At 34.9% G+C, this 16,261-nt stretch overlaps 1 protein-coding gene across 1 annotated transcript; it reads right to left on the bottom strand.

The window, feature by feature from the left end:
• Positions 1 to 4,065: 4,065 nt before the first annotated feature.
• LOC132030842 (ethylene-responsive transcription factor WIN1-like) lies at positions 4,066 to 6,785 on the bottom strand. Its single transcript, XM_059420600.1, has 3 exons — positions 6,569 to 6,785; positions 5,422 to 5,653; positions 4,066 to 4,702 (listed from the first exon to the last, which is right to left on the bottom strand). Exons 1-3 carry the CDS (start codon positions 6,646 to 6,648, stop codon positions 4,406 to 4,408), a joined length of 609 nt encoding a protein of 202 aa, XP_059276583.1. The 5' UTR covers positions 6,649 to 6,785; the 3' UTR covers positions 4,066 to 4,405.
• Between the last annotated feature and the right edge of the window lie 9,476 nt (positions 6,786 to 16,261).

The following is a 16,261-nucleotide window of genomic DNA, read 5'->3' as shown; positions in this document are numbered from 1 at the left end:
GTAGTTATCAAAAAAAAAAAAAAAAACACAACACTGGTCCTATTGTCCACTGTAATTGGTCCTGAAGTTTTAGGCCAAAACACAAGGCGATATGCATGTACTATCATTGTTGCGTGGAGGATTTCTTTTTGAGAAAATTTTATAAGTAACTACAGTTTAGAGCGTAATTACAAAACGTAGCTTAATTTGCATATTTACAAAATGTAGCAATTTTATATCGGTGCATACTGTATACAATATATTCACGCAAGCGAAAAAAAAACTTATAACGACTTTTTAAACTATAACTATATATAAAAGCGATATGTTTACCACATTGAATTTTTCCCATTTTTTACTTAATTGTGAGGTTTCTTTATCCAAAGCTCGAAGCTTAAAACCTATTAAGATATTATATCGGTGCATATTGTATCGCGAAATCGCGCGCGAAAGAAGACATTTTATCACAAAATAAATATGCAACAACACGCAAGTACAATTACGTGTGTGGAGTGTGTATTTGCTAAAAAAACTCAAAATATAGCTACATTTCGTATTTTTTAAACTATAACTATATATCGTAAATTCAGTCTAAATGTTTACCACATTGCGTAATTTTTCCCATTTTTTTACCTGGTGTCCAATACTTACACCTTGCATGAAGGTTTTTTGCCAATTAATTCGAATTATTGATTTTTGGTAAAATCCATTAAAAGAGAAAAAAGTATTGCTTCTCATGCCTTTTATGTGGATTCTTTCTTTATCCAAAGCTCGAACTTAAAACTCTAATTAAGAATAGAAAATTATATCCATCATATCAAAACCAAAAACCTTTGGTACTATATATACAGCATTACATGTGTAAATGGTATTGGTCTATAGGCAAAATTCATTTTGTGAGTGGAGTTGGCTCTAAAATTGTGGTGGTTTTATTAAAGCTTTATTTTGTGGTCCAAATTATATATACTTCTAATTATTTTCAAGCAATATCTACCTATTGCATATATGCACATTATTTCACAATTCATTTTGTAAGTGAATTTAGCTCTAAAATTCTGGTGGTTTTGTTAAAGCTTTATTTTGTGGTCCAAACTAATCTATACTTATTTATTTTCAAGCAATATCTACCTATTGTATATATGCACAGTATTTTTTAAAGTAATATTTTTTCACGTTCACATTAGAAGAAACTTTATGATTGATGACTTTTCATAAAATAGTACTTTGTGATGACTTTTCAATAAGATTGAGACTAATTATTCTCAATTCCTAGAATGTATCACATAAAGGCTCAACAATGAATTAATGATGGTGATATAGCCCAGGGTCTTTTTCAAATAAATTAAATGCTTCACTTAGGCTTTGATAATTGAAGAGGAAATGTAGGACATAAAAATAAAATATTAAACCTACCTAGTTCACTTTCAACTATAGTAGCTCGAAATTATATTGCACATAAACATAGGCAATTATTATGTTCATGAAATTGATTTAGAAAATAAAACATCATAGACTATAATTAATTTTGGCTAGATCTTTTAGTTCAAACTTCCTTTTCATTGCCAACTATTATATCAAAGTACATATTATCACTCTGTGAGTTATATATTCTTTTTAACTCCAACTTTTAAGAGAACAATTATTTATTCCTCTAATTTTGCTTTCTCTGTCCGATGAACTAATTTTCCAGTTGTTTGATATCTCTAACAATTTCTTTCTTTTTAAAAATAAAAAAATCTTTCAGTGGTTTGGTTACGAGGATTAGGATTTTAATACTGATATAAAATTTAGGATTTTGTTTATCTATTATTTGGTTAACAATATCAGTTAATCGATATAAATTTTATTTAAAATATAATAATATTAGGATCAGCTATATAACTGGATTACTTATCAACTTTGCAATAGTACCCTCTCAAGAACTCTTTTTATTGTCATCAGTGAAATATCCAAAATTAAAATTAGAAACAAACTTATTAAACCTTATCCAACTTCAAATCAAACATATGGTTTGGACTATACACAATATTAATTTAATGAATCAAATAAAGCATCAGTATTAAATAATCCTTTTCAACATTACAATTTCTGCATAATTATCCATGACATGTTAAAAATCCAACTCAACGTTTAACGAACATTAATTATACTAATTTCTAACTCAAAATTTGTGGGACACGATAAGATAATGCCCCTAAATGACCATTAATCCATACAGAAATTGTTTTTGACAGATTTTGACGACTCAAGAAAGGTACAATTAATCAATATGTAATGATTAAATCATAATTTATAACAATGTCGCAAACATATTAAATACTCCTATATTAATGAGATTAACCAAACCATCTTTTCAGCCTAGTGTGGTCTAATCACTAGACATAACAAAGCCTAACCAAACCATCTTTTCAGCCTAGCGTGGTCTAATCACTAGACATAACAAAGCCTAACCAAACCATCTTTTCAGCTTAGTGTGGTCTAATCACTACATGTAACAAAGCCAAAACCCATCATTTATCAAAAGACCATTTTTAGAAGAAAAGTAAAAAGGTAACTTAAGTAACAGATCTTAGGATACTAATTTAACTACATAAAGTAAATTTTCTTACACATTTGAGTCACCGACGAGCTAGATAACGACATAAAGACAACCGTTCATAACATGTGAGAATAATAACGCACCGAGGGACTCAAAATTTTTAAATTATGGATGCTCAATCATTTTTAATAGAAATATTGCTTGGATGCCGAGTTAATATATTTGTATGAATTACAATCATACTTTTCTATGACAACATCCTTATTTATAGTACCTTGCTATAACAGTCAAGTTTTTTTCAGAATCGATTTTTTATGTTATATATATTTGACCTCTCGATAACAAGGACGTAACAACCATCTTTATAACAGTACGCTTTTTGTAAAATTACCCTTCTATAACATCTATCTTTGGTAATATAATAATTAACCATCTTATAGAAATAGAATCTCTAAGATTACCAACAATAACTAGGTCTATATATTTTGATCCAATATTTTGATAGTTTAATACACTGTATTAATCATAAAGATTTTCCTTCATTATACAAAGTGTGATTAAGCTTAGGATTTGACATCTTTTTTGCTTATAACAGTCAATTATACTATTTAAATGTCAAATACTATTATAGGTATATAACAGTCATTCGTTATAGCAGCCAAAAAATTTCGAAATCAAGGACGCTGTTATAGAGAGAGTTGACTGAACTAGTCTTGCTATTATAAATAATAGTGTTTGGCTTCAAAAGTAACGGGTGCTTGAGCTCTTGAGCACCCATAACCCATAACGAGGTTAGCCATTGCCTAAAAAATAAGACAGGTAACTTCATTAATTATAAACAGAGATCTCACAACCATTATATAAAAATTGACACTATCATTATATACATGTTGTTGGAAATAATAATTCAAAATTATAGGAAATCAAAATTGGTTAGGATTTGATATTTTAATTCATGTCTAGTTAGGATTTATAGTCAAATTAATATAGGAATAGATTTTCCTGTTTTGAGTTAAAGTAGGTTTTATACTATTCTAAATAGGGTGTTGCTAGCTATTTTCATAACAAGAGAAAACAAGAGAGATTGTGGAGATTGTAGAGAGCGTTTAGAGATTCATAAAATTTATCAATAAAATATTTTCCTTCAAATTAAATCTTATAAATAATGTGTCATTGCATAGGGGCAGAACTGAAGTTCTGGCTACGGGTTAAACAGACCTAATAGTTTTATCGAAAACCCTTATTTTTATATATATATATATATATATATATATATATATATATATATATATATATTTTGCAGGACCATTGCCTACCAAAGTACTAATCACTGCTTGAATTGGCCATCCTTTTCCATTGATCATCTATTACATATTGAAAGTTTTTGGAAACCTTGATGATTGTGGGGTGTAATGTTATCAAATGAAGTTGGAATATCATGTGCAATTACACAATTTGTATTGCCAGTATTGGAGCTTTCTTGCTAAGTATCATTCACGAGATAAATGATGTAAGTATACTGACGTATATATGTGGAAAATTAATCGTGTTTGAATCGAACCTCTAACAAACTTTATTGATTGTTACTATACTTACATAATAGGCACTTCTAGCCCAAATTCTTAGAAACTAATAGTATAACATCACATATTGCATGATAAGCGAACATTAGATTAGTAAGTTGATCAAGTTGACCTACTATAAAAAAACAGGAATTAGCAGCGAAATTCTTCGTTAAATAGTCTATAGCTAACATAATTTTTCATTAAATAGGATCAACAACGGATTTTTGTTGTACTTTAATAACATAAATTGTCCGTCGCTAATTCTTGTTTTGTTTTTGGTAAATCTCCTCATCTTCTTGAACATCAATGTAGGGCAATATAATTAAGGACTATTTATTTGAAGCAATTCTTCTATCATTTGCAATGCAACTCTTTCTTCTTCATCCATTTCACTTCTAATACTTATACCTTCCACAATTTCTCCACAATTCTTGGAAGTAGAAGTAGAAGAATTATTGTTTAGTTCTCCTTCAACAGCATTTTTGGCATTATTATCTTTCTGAAGTTCCACTGTCATCACCCATTTTGAATCAGAAGAAGGGCCAGCACGTTTTTGCCACACTCCTATGTGGGAACTTTCAATGTCCAACCTCAAACAAGTGAGAGATGGTGATGGCACCTATATGATAAAAACAAGAATTGAAAGGCATTAATTTCACTAGAAATATCTTTATATGAATTATGATGCAGTAATATATGTATGAAAATATCTGGATGTCCCAGCGGAATTGGCGCATCAGTAAGGGATTTTCGATCTAAAATTCCTCGAAAATGTTACCGGCGCACGAGCTAAATTCCACTAGCGATTTTCTAGTAGTGATGCCATGCGGGATATAAGCATTAAAGAGTTAATAAATATAGAAAATAACAAAACTAAAGGAAAGTAGTGATTTTTAAACATGCAACAATATTCTAAAAGGAAACACTACAAGAAAAACCCTGAATAATTTTAAACATACGGTATATACAATATTCGTAATCGAATTTAGACTTTTGAAACACTACTAACTCAAAATTTAGTTGGTAATTGCGAAAAAAATGGCGTCTAATCTAACTTCCCAACGGATTACCAAAAGTCTGAAATATGATCATATTATCAGATAAAACAAATTACTTTTTCGAAAAAATTTGTAAATCTAGGATTTCCGACAAAGAGCCATTGATTGAAAATAGTTTTGGACAAGCACATTTAGATATCAGCAACGCATTCCTAGCGGATTACCAACCAAAAGCGATCAGAAAAAGTTCCCGACAAGCACATTTCCAACTAAATCTATCGCAAAAACACTGTTTCTAGTAGTGAACGGAGTAGGGGTGGGGGAGGAGGATTATTGGCACCTTGCTACATTTTCGAAGCTTGGCATGGAGTATTTCAGATAAAGCTTTTGGTGATGGAATTGATGATGATGATGATGCTTCTTGATCTTTAGCCTTCAACTCTTTATCTGAATCTTGGGTGATTGGAAAATTGGTTTTAGCATTGCGGCCACTCATTAATATTGCTGCTTGATCATATGCTCTTGCTGCTTCTTCTGCTGTATCAAATGTGCCTAGCCATACCCTTCTTTTCCTGTAACACACATGCATCATAATAGAAAAAAAAACATACTTTGGTTTAAGTTCAAGTTTGATCAGTATTGAAGTTTATCCATTATAATAGTAAAGTCAGAAAACTATTTTTTATCTTATTAAAGTAAGCTGGATTATGTGTGAATATTTGCTTAGAGAATACAAATGATCAGAAGGTCAAATTACTAACGCATAGTGATGATAAGTCACTTACTATATCAACCATTTCTCACTCGGCAAATTCCACGCCAGATATATAACTACTTTTTGTCACATTAATTAACTGTTATGATAATATTTGCTCAGAAAATAAAAATGACCGGAGGATTAAACTCTAACATAGAGTTACGATATGTCACTCGCTATATCAATGATTAAACATTATGTAAATTTCATGTCAGAAAACTACCTACTTTTTATCACATTAAAGTAACTGTATGTTATGAGTGAATATTTGTTCAGAAGATACAGATGACCGGAATACAAATTCCCGACACAAAGCTATGACAAGTCATTCGCTATATATCAGCGGTTTGCCACTTCTCAAATTTCACTTCAGAAAACTACTTTTTGTCACATTAAAATAATTGTTGTGAGTGAATATTTGCTCATAAAATACAAATACGACCGGATGATCAAATTCTAGCATAGAATTATGACAAGTCACTCGCTATGTTAGCGCTTTGTCGCCACCCTGTAAATTCCACGTCAGAATTGCTAGTTTGGATAGTAAAACTTTCTTTTATTGACACATGACACTACTAGAAATCAGTCAATTTTCGACGCACATTCCATCAAGAAATCCGTTGGAAAAGCACGTCAGAAATATTTCCAACGGAAATTGACTGATTTTAGTAGAGAGATATTATATATGAAGAATATATGTAGTACTATGTATATAGTAGAAAGAACTTACAACAAGGGATGTCTAATTTCAGAAACCCAAGAACCCCAATGGCGTTGCCTGACACCTCTGAACTTCTTTGAATGTACCATTTTTGTAAGTTGAGTTATTAAATTGTTTGAAGAATTTTGCTGACAAGAAAGTAAACAAGTATGGTCAGAGAGAAGTAAAGAAGAAGAAAGATATAAATAACATCAAAAGAGTCACTAATGAATTAATATGATAGGACTTTTGTGCAAAACTGCAATTGCGATATATAGCCAATTGATTTAAACCATACACGTATAGGTGCAAATGTCGGTGAACTAATTTTGTACTATAGCAATTAACAACATCACCTAAAAACTATTGTAATATACATTAATCAGACACAGATTCATGCAGAATTTGAAGTTTATGAGTTCTTACAACGACCTTAAATTAATATTATAATAATAACTGAGTTCACAATAAAATTTTTCTATATATTTAGTAATTTTTTAAATACAATTACAGAATTTCAAAGAAAAGCTATCAAGTCGTCCATGTAAATTGTGGGTCGAAGGATAGGCCCATTCCCCTTAATACATAAGCTTCGCACTGTTTCCTTGGGTTCTCAATTTATGAACATTCAAGTGGACTCTATTACTCAAATGTGTTTGGCGTAACAAAAGTCATTTTTGAGAAAAATATTTTTAGGGAAAATAACATTTTTTGTCCCTCCTTCTGATATCCAACGAAACACATTTAACCTTCAATCAATTCAAATGTATGTTTTTAGTTCGGTAGGAAGTATGTAATATCTGGACTGTTTTTAGAATCAAATTACCGTCAAACATGAAGTAACAATACAAATTTAACATAACATGATCAGAAGTGTGATTAACCCTATTTCAATGACTTCTTAACGGCGAAAGTCATTTTTTACAACTATTTGAATTTTTAACTTCACATTGCTTGCTTGAGCTAACACTTCGGGTGTGTTTGGTACGAAAGAAATGTTTTTCATGGAAAATGTTTTCTGTTATTATTAATCTTGAGTACTCAAGAGTTTCGTCAACTCTCTGTTTTATGTTACTATTAACCTTTACTGTATGTTTTTTTTTTTTTCAAAAATATTTCTCATTCACCAATTAATAAACATCGTAAAACATTTGTCAAAATACTTTTAATAGAAAATGACCTCCAACTTCCAAGGACAAGTAAGTTTCATAGTTTTAGCCAAGGCCAAGTAAGTTGCTCTTTTCTTTCTTTAGTAATGCATGTACATACCAGAACACAAATACAATTCAATTTTGAAAATTTGGTGGCAGAAATTAATAAGTATTCTTCAAGCATAAAGCGATGAAGAGTTTTCAGACAAGATAAAGTTATTGACGATATTTTTTATGCAAACACCAAAAAGGAAAGTTGGCAATCCTCCTTGCCGATACTGCCAAAAAAAAAAAAAAAAACACACACACACACACTTAGAAAACTTTTGTTGGTGGAGATCTGATGAGTTACGTGCATGAAAACTGCAAACAAACATGTCATGTCACCAAAGTGTGCAGATTCAAGGACACTCAAGTCACTTCACAAGCACTATTAGTAGAAGCAAAATGTGAGGAGGACCAAATTTTTTGATTGCCACAACAGAAGCAAGAACAAGATCTTATTCTAGAAAAATTAACCCGCTGTTTGGATGGTGGTTTCCCGTGGTTCATTAATGTATGGTTTTCTATGAAATCATGTTTGTTTCCATTGTTCTTAAAATTATGTGGTATGGTGTTGTAACCCCGTGGTTCATTCCATGGTTGTATAACCATGAAAAGTCCCAATTTTTGTAACCACGGATTTGGTGGTTTTTCCGTGGTTACGTATTTCATTTCTCCATTATATCCCACCCTCCACCATCCACCCCAACCTACCACTCACCCCACCCCATCCTCACCACCCACCCCCCCATCCCAACTCACCACCCACCCCCATCCCAACCCCCACCCCACCACCCCACCACCCCAACCACCACCCACTACCCCTCACCACCGCCCAATACACCCTACAACAACTCACTCCCACCCACCTCACACCACCCACCCCTCCACCACCCCCCCCCCCCACCCCCCACCCACTACCTACTTATTTCTTAAAGTTCTATTTTATTCTTTACCCGAGTTTTATTAATATATATAAATTAATTTCTAATTAAGAGTTAAGGGTATTTTAGTAAACTTACAAGTTATTATACGATCTATACAAATAAACCAAACAATACAAATGTTATTAGCCACAACAAAAGATACAGTACCATACTATGCTGTACATTAATGAACCACGGGAAACAACCATCCAAACAGAGGGTAAAAGTGTTCAAACTCAATTTGGATACACCAACTTAAGTTTGAGGGGAATGTTAAAATTTTCTTTCCTTCTACTTTATAATCTACATTGATGGTAGAATATTTACTAAAATTTCTTTTTAATCTAATAATATTTTAGAATATGCACTTTCCTTCCAAATCTAATTTATATATTAATTGCAGAATATTTAGTTTTCTTTTAGTCAGTGTCTACAAGGAAAATAGTATATTCTCCTTATTTTATTCTCTTTAGTTACTTATAATGTAATTTTCTATTTTGAATCAATACTAAGAGCTATCATTCATTCACTACGCAATTTTCGTTCCAGTTTCTTCGATTTCGTAACAATATTTTATATAGAAAGTGACTTCCAACTTCCAAGTACAGGTAAGAAGTTGCATACTTTTTGCCAAGAACAAAGTAAATCGCTCTTTTCTTTCTTTAGTAACGCACGTACATAATGCAGTTCAAATTTGAAAATTTGGTGAGTATGAAGATAAATGCTAATAATGATAGCTCATCACTTAAAGCAAAGTTTTATAAATTAAAAGTAACCAAAAATATCTTTAGATCTTTCACCTCTCTTCTAGTAATAGGCTTTGACATACTATAGATAATTATATTTCTAGGTCAACATTTTGTTCTTTGACTAGAAAATGAGGCTGAAGAAAACAAATAATGCAACTACCCATCACAATTATGTGTTTGCTTATTAATGGATTATGTTTTTAATTACTCTCTCCGTCCCAATTATATGTCCTTTTTCGCTTCTCGAAATTCAAACTAGCTAGGTGAAATTTAACTAATATTTTAAAATGTATGCCTTTATATTGATATGAGAAAAATTGCAACTTATACTAGTACTTTTTGTATAGTTTTTGAATATCTAAATGTTGATTTTAAAATATCGAATTTTTCTAATCCAATTTAAGTTTCAAAGACTAACCAAAATTGACTCTTGCAAAGGGAAAAACACCACTTATCATGAGACAGAGGGAGTACTCAATTCATTTTAAAATATATGTGAACCTGTTTGACTGATCACTGCATAGGGCAAAATTCGTAGACACCAAGTGGACGCATTAAAAGATGACATGTGGCGATGGTGACAAGTCATATTCGAGTCAGCAAACGAGGTGCTCTGGGAAATCATACGAAACTCCGCATAAGTAATTTGGTGACTGGCTTTAGGAGGCAGAAACTACAAAAGGCTCGGAGAAGCATGCTATGCCAACTCACCGGTCAAATGTCATTTAAGATGTGACCGTTACAGAAGAGACCCCAAGTTTCCCCCAGCCTTTATTAGGCTTTATTACCCTTTGTTACCTTTTATTGCAGCATTAATATTGGTTATTAAGGGGGCAAGATTCATGGAACTTGTACCCATAGCTCAAGTATAAATAGAGCTTCTCATTTCATTGTAAAGGACATCTGAAACATTATACAACAATACAAAGTATTCATATTATTCTCAACATTCACTCTTTCTTGCTTAATACGTTGAGGTTATAGTGATTCACCGCCCGGAGACTCTAGCTCAAAGCTTTTCCAAGATCCAGGCTACATAACTAGCTATGCTTTACTTTCACTTGTCTTGTTAATTGTATCGATTTTTCGTGTAAATAGTTTGGCTCCCACCGTGGGGCCAGGACAGTTGTGGTTGTCACTGTGACCATGGTTTGTTTTACTAATCTTTCTTAAAGTTTCGTGTTTACCTAAGAATCCATTTCAGGTATGACAGGATCAAACGAAAACACGAACGTTGTAAGCCAGTCAGGCAATGTCCCACTGGGACCGGACGGTCAACCCCTCAAAATACATATAACCGGTTTGCAATCCCTAAATGTGGGAAATGAAACAACAGAAGGGGGACATAATCTCAACACCGATGAAGATGGTGTCCCCACCGATCAACCTATTGCGGAGTCGGTGTAGATCCTGGGGAGAAAAATCACTCAATGATGGCAGAAATGGAGCGAAGCAGATCGTTGCGGCCATCACGGGCATTCCGTCGGACAGGGTTGTGGCTCCCAGCACTATGCCTGCGACTCCTACCAATGGGAACACCGCCATCGGAAGTGGGCAAACCATAGAAAGGAATGGAGATGCTTCCAGAAGCGAGTCTGCTCTCGAAGATCCTTTCCAAACCTAAGTCAAGCGGTTCTTCAGAGAAATCACTGGAAAAATAAATCAAACTTCCAAGGAGGCTGAGAAGAATTCCAAGGAGTTCCAAAGGCGTTTGAGTCAAATTCCCGGGGCTCCCCCTTTCATAGAAGGCCCTGACGCAAGGAAGTATATTCGACGAGGATACAAACCTGAGGCCGCTTCGGAATTGATCCCAAAGAAGTTCAAGATGCCCGACATTCTCAATTATGACGGAATGACGGATCCACATGAGCATATTATGGCTTACACAATGGTGGTGAAAGGCAATGACTTGAAGGAGAAGGAGATCGAGTCAGTCCTAATCAAAAAATTCAACGAGACCCTCGCCCAGGGGCTATGACATGTTACTCTCAACTGCCAAAACATTCAATTACCTTTTTTGCCATGTTTGCCGATACATTCATCAAAGCTCATGCTGGTGCCAGAAAAGTGCAAACGCGAAAGGCAGACATATTTCGTATAACTCTAGGGGAGATCGAGTTGCTCTGTGACTTTATCACCCGGTTCCAAAAGAAAAGGATGTTGCTGCCCGTGGTTTGGGATGAATGGGCAGCTGAGACTTTCACTATGGGTCTCAACCCTCTGAGTTCGGATGCTTCACGTAAACTCAAAGAAAACTTGCTAGAGTTCCAGGCAACAACGTGGGAAGATGTTCACAATCGGTATACGTCGAAGATTCGCATAGAAGATGATCAAATAAATATATCGACATTTTTTACAGCCCGAAATCAAGGTCAACTGAACTTTGATCGGAGGCATTCCAGACACCGATTTAAACCATACGCGTAGGGATCACGGACTGACAGAAGGCAGGAGCGTTTTCGGAGCGAGTCGCCAGAAAACATCTTAGATGAAGAACAATAATGTCTATGAACATTGGGGACTGTTGTATCAAAGCAGCGGAAACCACAAAAATAAGTACCGGAAGCATCTGAAGATGGCTCTAGAACAATAACAAAAAAAATATTGTGCCCAATGGAATCATACCAGAGATAGCCTGAACTGGCTCCGGAATAAAAAAAAGAAATGGGGTCTGCCAGATCAACCCCAAAAAAAATAAAAGAAATCAGAATCAGGAACCGGCTAAACCCAATAGATGTCAGCCCGACCATAATTCTCTTACATGTATTTTTGTTCATTTCCTATAAACTGTGGTATACGCAAAGTTGTAAACACTTGTGTACGTTCAAGAAATAGAATGAAGCAAAACTTGCACCTTCTAAACATTCTCGTATACGTCCGAATGGAATGAAATCATTCTTAAATTTTCTCACACTTAAAAGCAAATAAGGATTAAAAATCTAAAAATTATGCTCAAATGAACAGGAGACATCCTCTTCATAAGCACCAAAATAAAAGGGCCCTCTATTATAAAGCCATCTAGTCAAATGGCTAAAGCTGGATGCTTTGATTCCTGGTTGTAAAGTTAATCGGACATGTTATTCCGGACTTTACCAGAACCAGAAGATTTAAATTTCTGGTCATTAACAATTTAACATCCTCCGTCTATAAGGTTGCGAGATGATAAAAGTTTCGGGTATAACTAAAACCCTAGAGTCAGGAACTCTACAATTAAAAGTTTAGGGGAAAACTAAAAACCCAAGAATCAGACTCAAAGAAAAGTTTCGGGTACAACTAAAAACCCAAGAGTTAAAAACTCAACGATTAAAAGTTTCGGATAAACACTAAAAATTCAAGATCAAGCTTTCTATAGTAGTGGTACTTTTTCAGCACCAACCAGCCGTTGACGGAAGAAAAACCAGTGGTGGAGTTGTCATCTGAATTCCTAAGTCCGCACTCTTTTTCCCTTCGCCCGATTTTTGTTCTGATTGGGTTTTTCTGGCAAGATTTTTAATGAAGCAGTGACGAGGATGACTACATGACTTCCCAGCAAGAAAGTGAAAATCTTTCACTTCCCGGTCACATCTCAACGAGTAACCGAAAAGTGGGGGGACTATATGTATATGGAAAAGTTTGTAGACACCAAGTGGACGTATTAAAAGATGACACGTAGTGATGGTGACAAGTTAGATTCGAGTCAGCAAGCGAGGGGCTTGGGGAAATCATATTCACACGCCCCAAACCATGGCCTAGGCATAACACGACACTCGGTGCCTTGCTGCATGTGACCGAGCGAACCATATGGCTTGCTGAATCAACATGGGGCATGTACTGATGCGGAATATAATATAACATGCATGGTGAGAATGAAGCATAGGTTAAGTAATCATAAGTCTGAAATTAAATGATAAATGCTGAGCCAATACTGGCTATATGACATAACTGATCTAGTCTAGTCTATGAAGCCTGCGACACAGTCTAATCACAAGTAAACATTTTACTGAGACAAGTCCCCGGCATACATACTTGCATAATCTTGATAATAAATAAATAAAGATAAAGCTAATGAGATGGGGCTCGCATAGTTGATACATACAAGGTCTTTAACGAGCTGATCTGTCATCCTGTAAATATGCATCGTGAAATGCAAGCCCCCAGGTAAATAAAAAGGGACCTCAATATATTCGAATTTGTCACACCCCACCGAGGGGCATGATAAGCACCCGGCCTACTGTCGGCCAGAAGCACTTTTACAGCATTATCTTGCGCATGATCTCCTCTGACTATCTTGGCTTGAAATGTGAGCTCCCTGTAATATAGAGAGATACCTGCATGTAGAAAAGGCCCAATACAATGGATAACATATGTATATATATACACGCTAACCGACAAGGCTGCACGTGATATTTACGTACATCATACTGTCTATGAGCCTCTCAGAGTACATATACGTGACATACTGGATGGGACATAGCCCGTCGTACCCATAAGATACATATACATAACATATGAACATAGCATATACCAAAAGAGCAAGCTCGGTACAATAGAACTTGTTGACGACCCGTTGAAACTGATAGTCCTACTGAAGAGGTCCTCTGCTCTGTCTGTCAGGACCTATAGCACGAAATGCAGCGTCCCATAGGATGGGATATCAGTACGGATAAAAGTACTGAGTATGTAAGGCAGGAATCAATAACGTAATTAAGACATAAATATAGAAGGATAGAAATAACACAGCCATCTGAGGACGTGTGACATGCATGCATAAGTTTTGAAAATCACATGCATATATATATAGCATCATCGTCATAACGTACCCGGCCTTTTCAGGACTCAGTGTGTAACTTACCCGACCCTAATGGGACTTGGTGTGAAACGTACCCGGCCACAATGGGACTCGGTGTGAATACCCAACTGATTAGTGGTTGCACAATAGATGCCGTACCCGACCAACTATAGCGTGGCTCGGTGTAGTAAAATAATGCATATAAGTAACACATTGGCCTTTCGGAGTGACGTAAGGTCGATAACCTCCGAATAACACTATGAAAATCAAATCAACATCAAGAATCCTTCAGTGAGGACAAATAATCGAGACAAGAGTCTGCTAACATAGCTAGGGCGTTATAAATGAAGCACAAAACATTAGAATAGAGTAAATTTGTTATGGAACGTTCATGGTCAAGTTCAAGTTGGATTCGTGCCAAAGGAGAAAGGAAACGAACACCTTACATACCTTAATTGTCTAGTGGTCACTTTGAACGAATCCTTATTTCGATGCTCGCTTCTTCCCGAGCCTATCTTGAAAGATATGTCCTTAGATATAACCTGTCATGTTTGTATATCAACGTTTATGAGTTACATATCGAAGGGTGATTCGGGTTACGGGAATTTGGGCAGCATTTCCTCTGTTTCTATTACGTCCCCAAGGTTACAACAACAATCAACCAACAGCACACAACCTAAATTTACCATTATTATCTTAGAGCAACTTCAAGCCAATTCAAATACAATATCAAAACTAGTATATATGGGATCCTTGCTCCCAATTCTGCCTAACACGAGTTAATCGTTCAATTATAACGAGAATTAATTCTGATACATCATGATCCACCTAAAAATAATTCTCATCCGATCATCCCAACACCCACAATCTATATTTATAACTTCTTGATACCAATTCCTCATTTTACAAGCTAATTCCCCATCTATTGCATGAATTTGCTCCTAATTACATCATAACAAGAAAGGTCTTACCTCAATTGATCTTGATCAGCCCTTAATGCAACTTGCTTCAACTTACCCTAATTCTCAACTCAACTCATGAAGGAAAAATAGGGATTATATCGTGTACACGAGCTTCCCGAGCTAGTTAACGTATAAATTTGGAGTACTAATAGCTAAGTGAGTAAAGTATCTTGGAGAGAGAATATGGAGGTATTCGAGAGTGGTGGAAGGTTGTAGAATGGTAGAGAAGGGGTGGAGTGGGGTTTTTATAACCTCCAAGGTCGGTTCCACCGCCTCAATTCGACGGTTATTTGATTGTACCATCGTTATTCGACGGTCCGTCGACTTGCAACTGTCAAGTTGCATAGAGGAATTGTACAATTTTGTACGGGCCGTATCTTTCACTGTAAGTCTCGGATTTCCGATTTGTTAGTTTCATTGGAAAAAAGACTCTCTGAACTTCAATTTATATAGGTTATGCATTCCATAACTCCTCATATTCTAAGAGATACACCTCCCTCAAGTTGGACAAAAAATTCTATCCAAAATTCTGCCAAGTTTTTTCCAAAGTTTTGACAAACTTAATTCCTTCATTTTGCTTGATCCCGGAACCCTTAAATACTCTTTTAATACTTGTTAAAGGTATTGCTTAACCTTATAAGAGTTCCATGACCTCTCAAACCACATTACTTTACTTACGATGCAAACGCAGCGGAATTTTTTGAGGTGTAACAGAAATGTACTAGTATGTAAAGCAACTGAATGAAATAAGCATGACACATGGAATAACAGAACTGAAACTGAAACTGTATCTGTAAGCTGAACGTTAACATGAATATCATCCGATATGAATATGTATAACATGAATAAGATTATTTTAAGTCTGTAAAGATATCTGTGGGAGAGCATTAGCATAACCGACATGTAACCACCACGTAAGCACGTGGCGTCTGATCTCTTCCCGATTAGAAAAGCCATCATGTACCTTTCCAGGTACAAGATATGAACATGACATGAATGGATCCAATAACCCGCAATGGGTAAACATGAAGGAATCATCTAATCGGGCGAGATCCTTATCCTACTTCGGCGGCATACATTGTTTCGTATTAAACCTTTTTCTGTGAATCAGGTAACTCCCAAAAC

This window comes from Lycium ferocissimum, chromosome 9, assembly GCF_029784015.1.
Source record: "Lycium ferocissimum isolate CSIRO_LF1 chromosome 9, AGI_CSIRO_Lferr_CH_V1, whole genome shotgun sequence".
Taxonomy (NCBI): domain Eukaryota; kingdom Viridiplantae; phylum Streptophyta; class Magnoliopsida; order Solanales; family Solanaceae; genus Lycium; species Lycium ferocissimum.
Note: the sequence above shows the minus strand (reverse complement) of the source record. Positions and strands in the feature narration are given on the sequence as shown.

Excerpts from the sequence above, each read along its gene's own strand:
- LOC132030842 (XM_059420600.1), bottom strand. The coding sequence starts at position 6,648 with ATGGTACATTCAAAGAAGTTCAGAGGTGTCAGGCAACGCCATTGGGGT. Across the intron at positions 5,654-6,568 it reads GAAATTAGACATCCCTTGTT|GAAAAGAAGGGTATGGCTAG; the intron begins GTAAGTTCTTTC and ends TGTGTGTTACAG. Across the intron at positions 4,703-5,421 it reads AGCTTCGAAAATGTAGCAAG|GTGCCATCACCATCTCTCAC; the intron begins GTGCCAATAATC and ends TTTATCATATAG.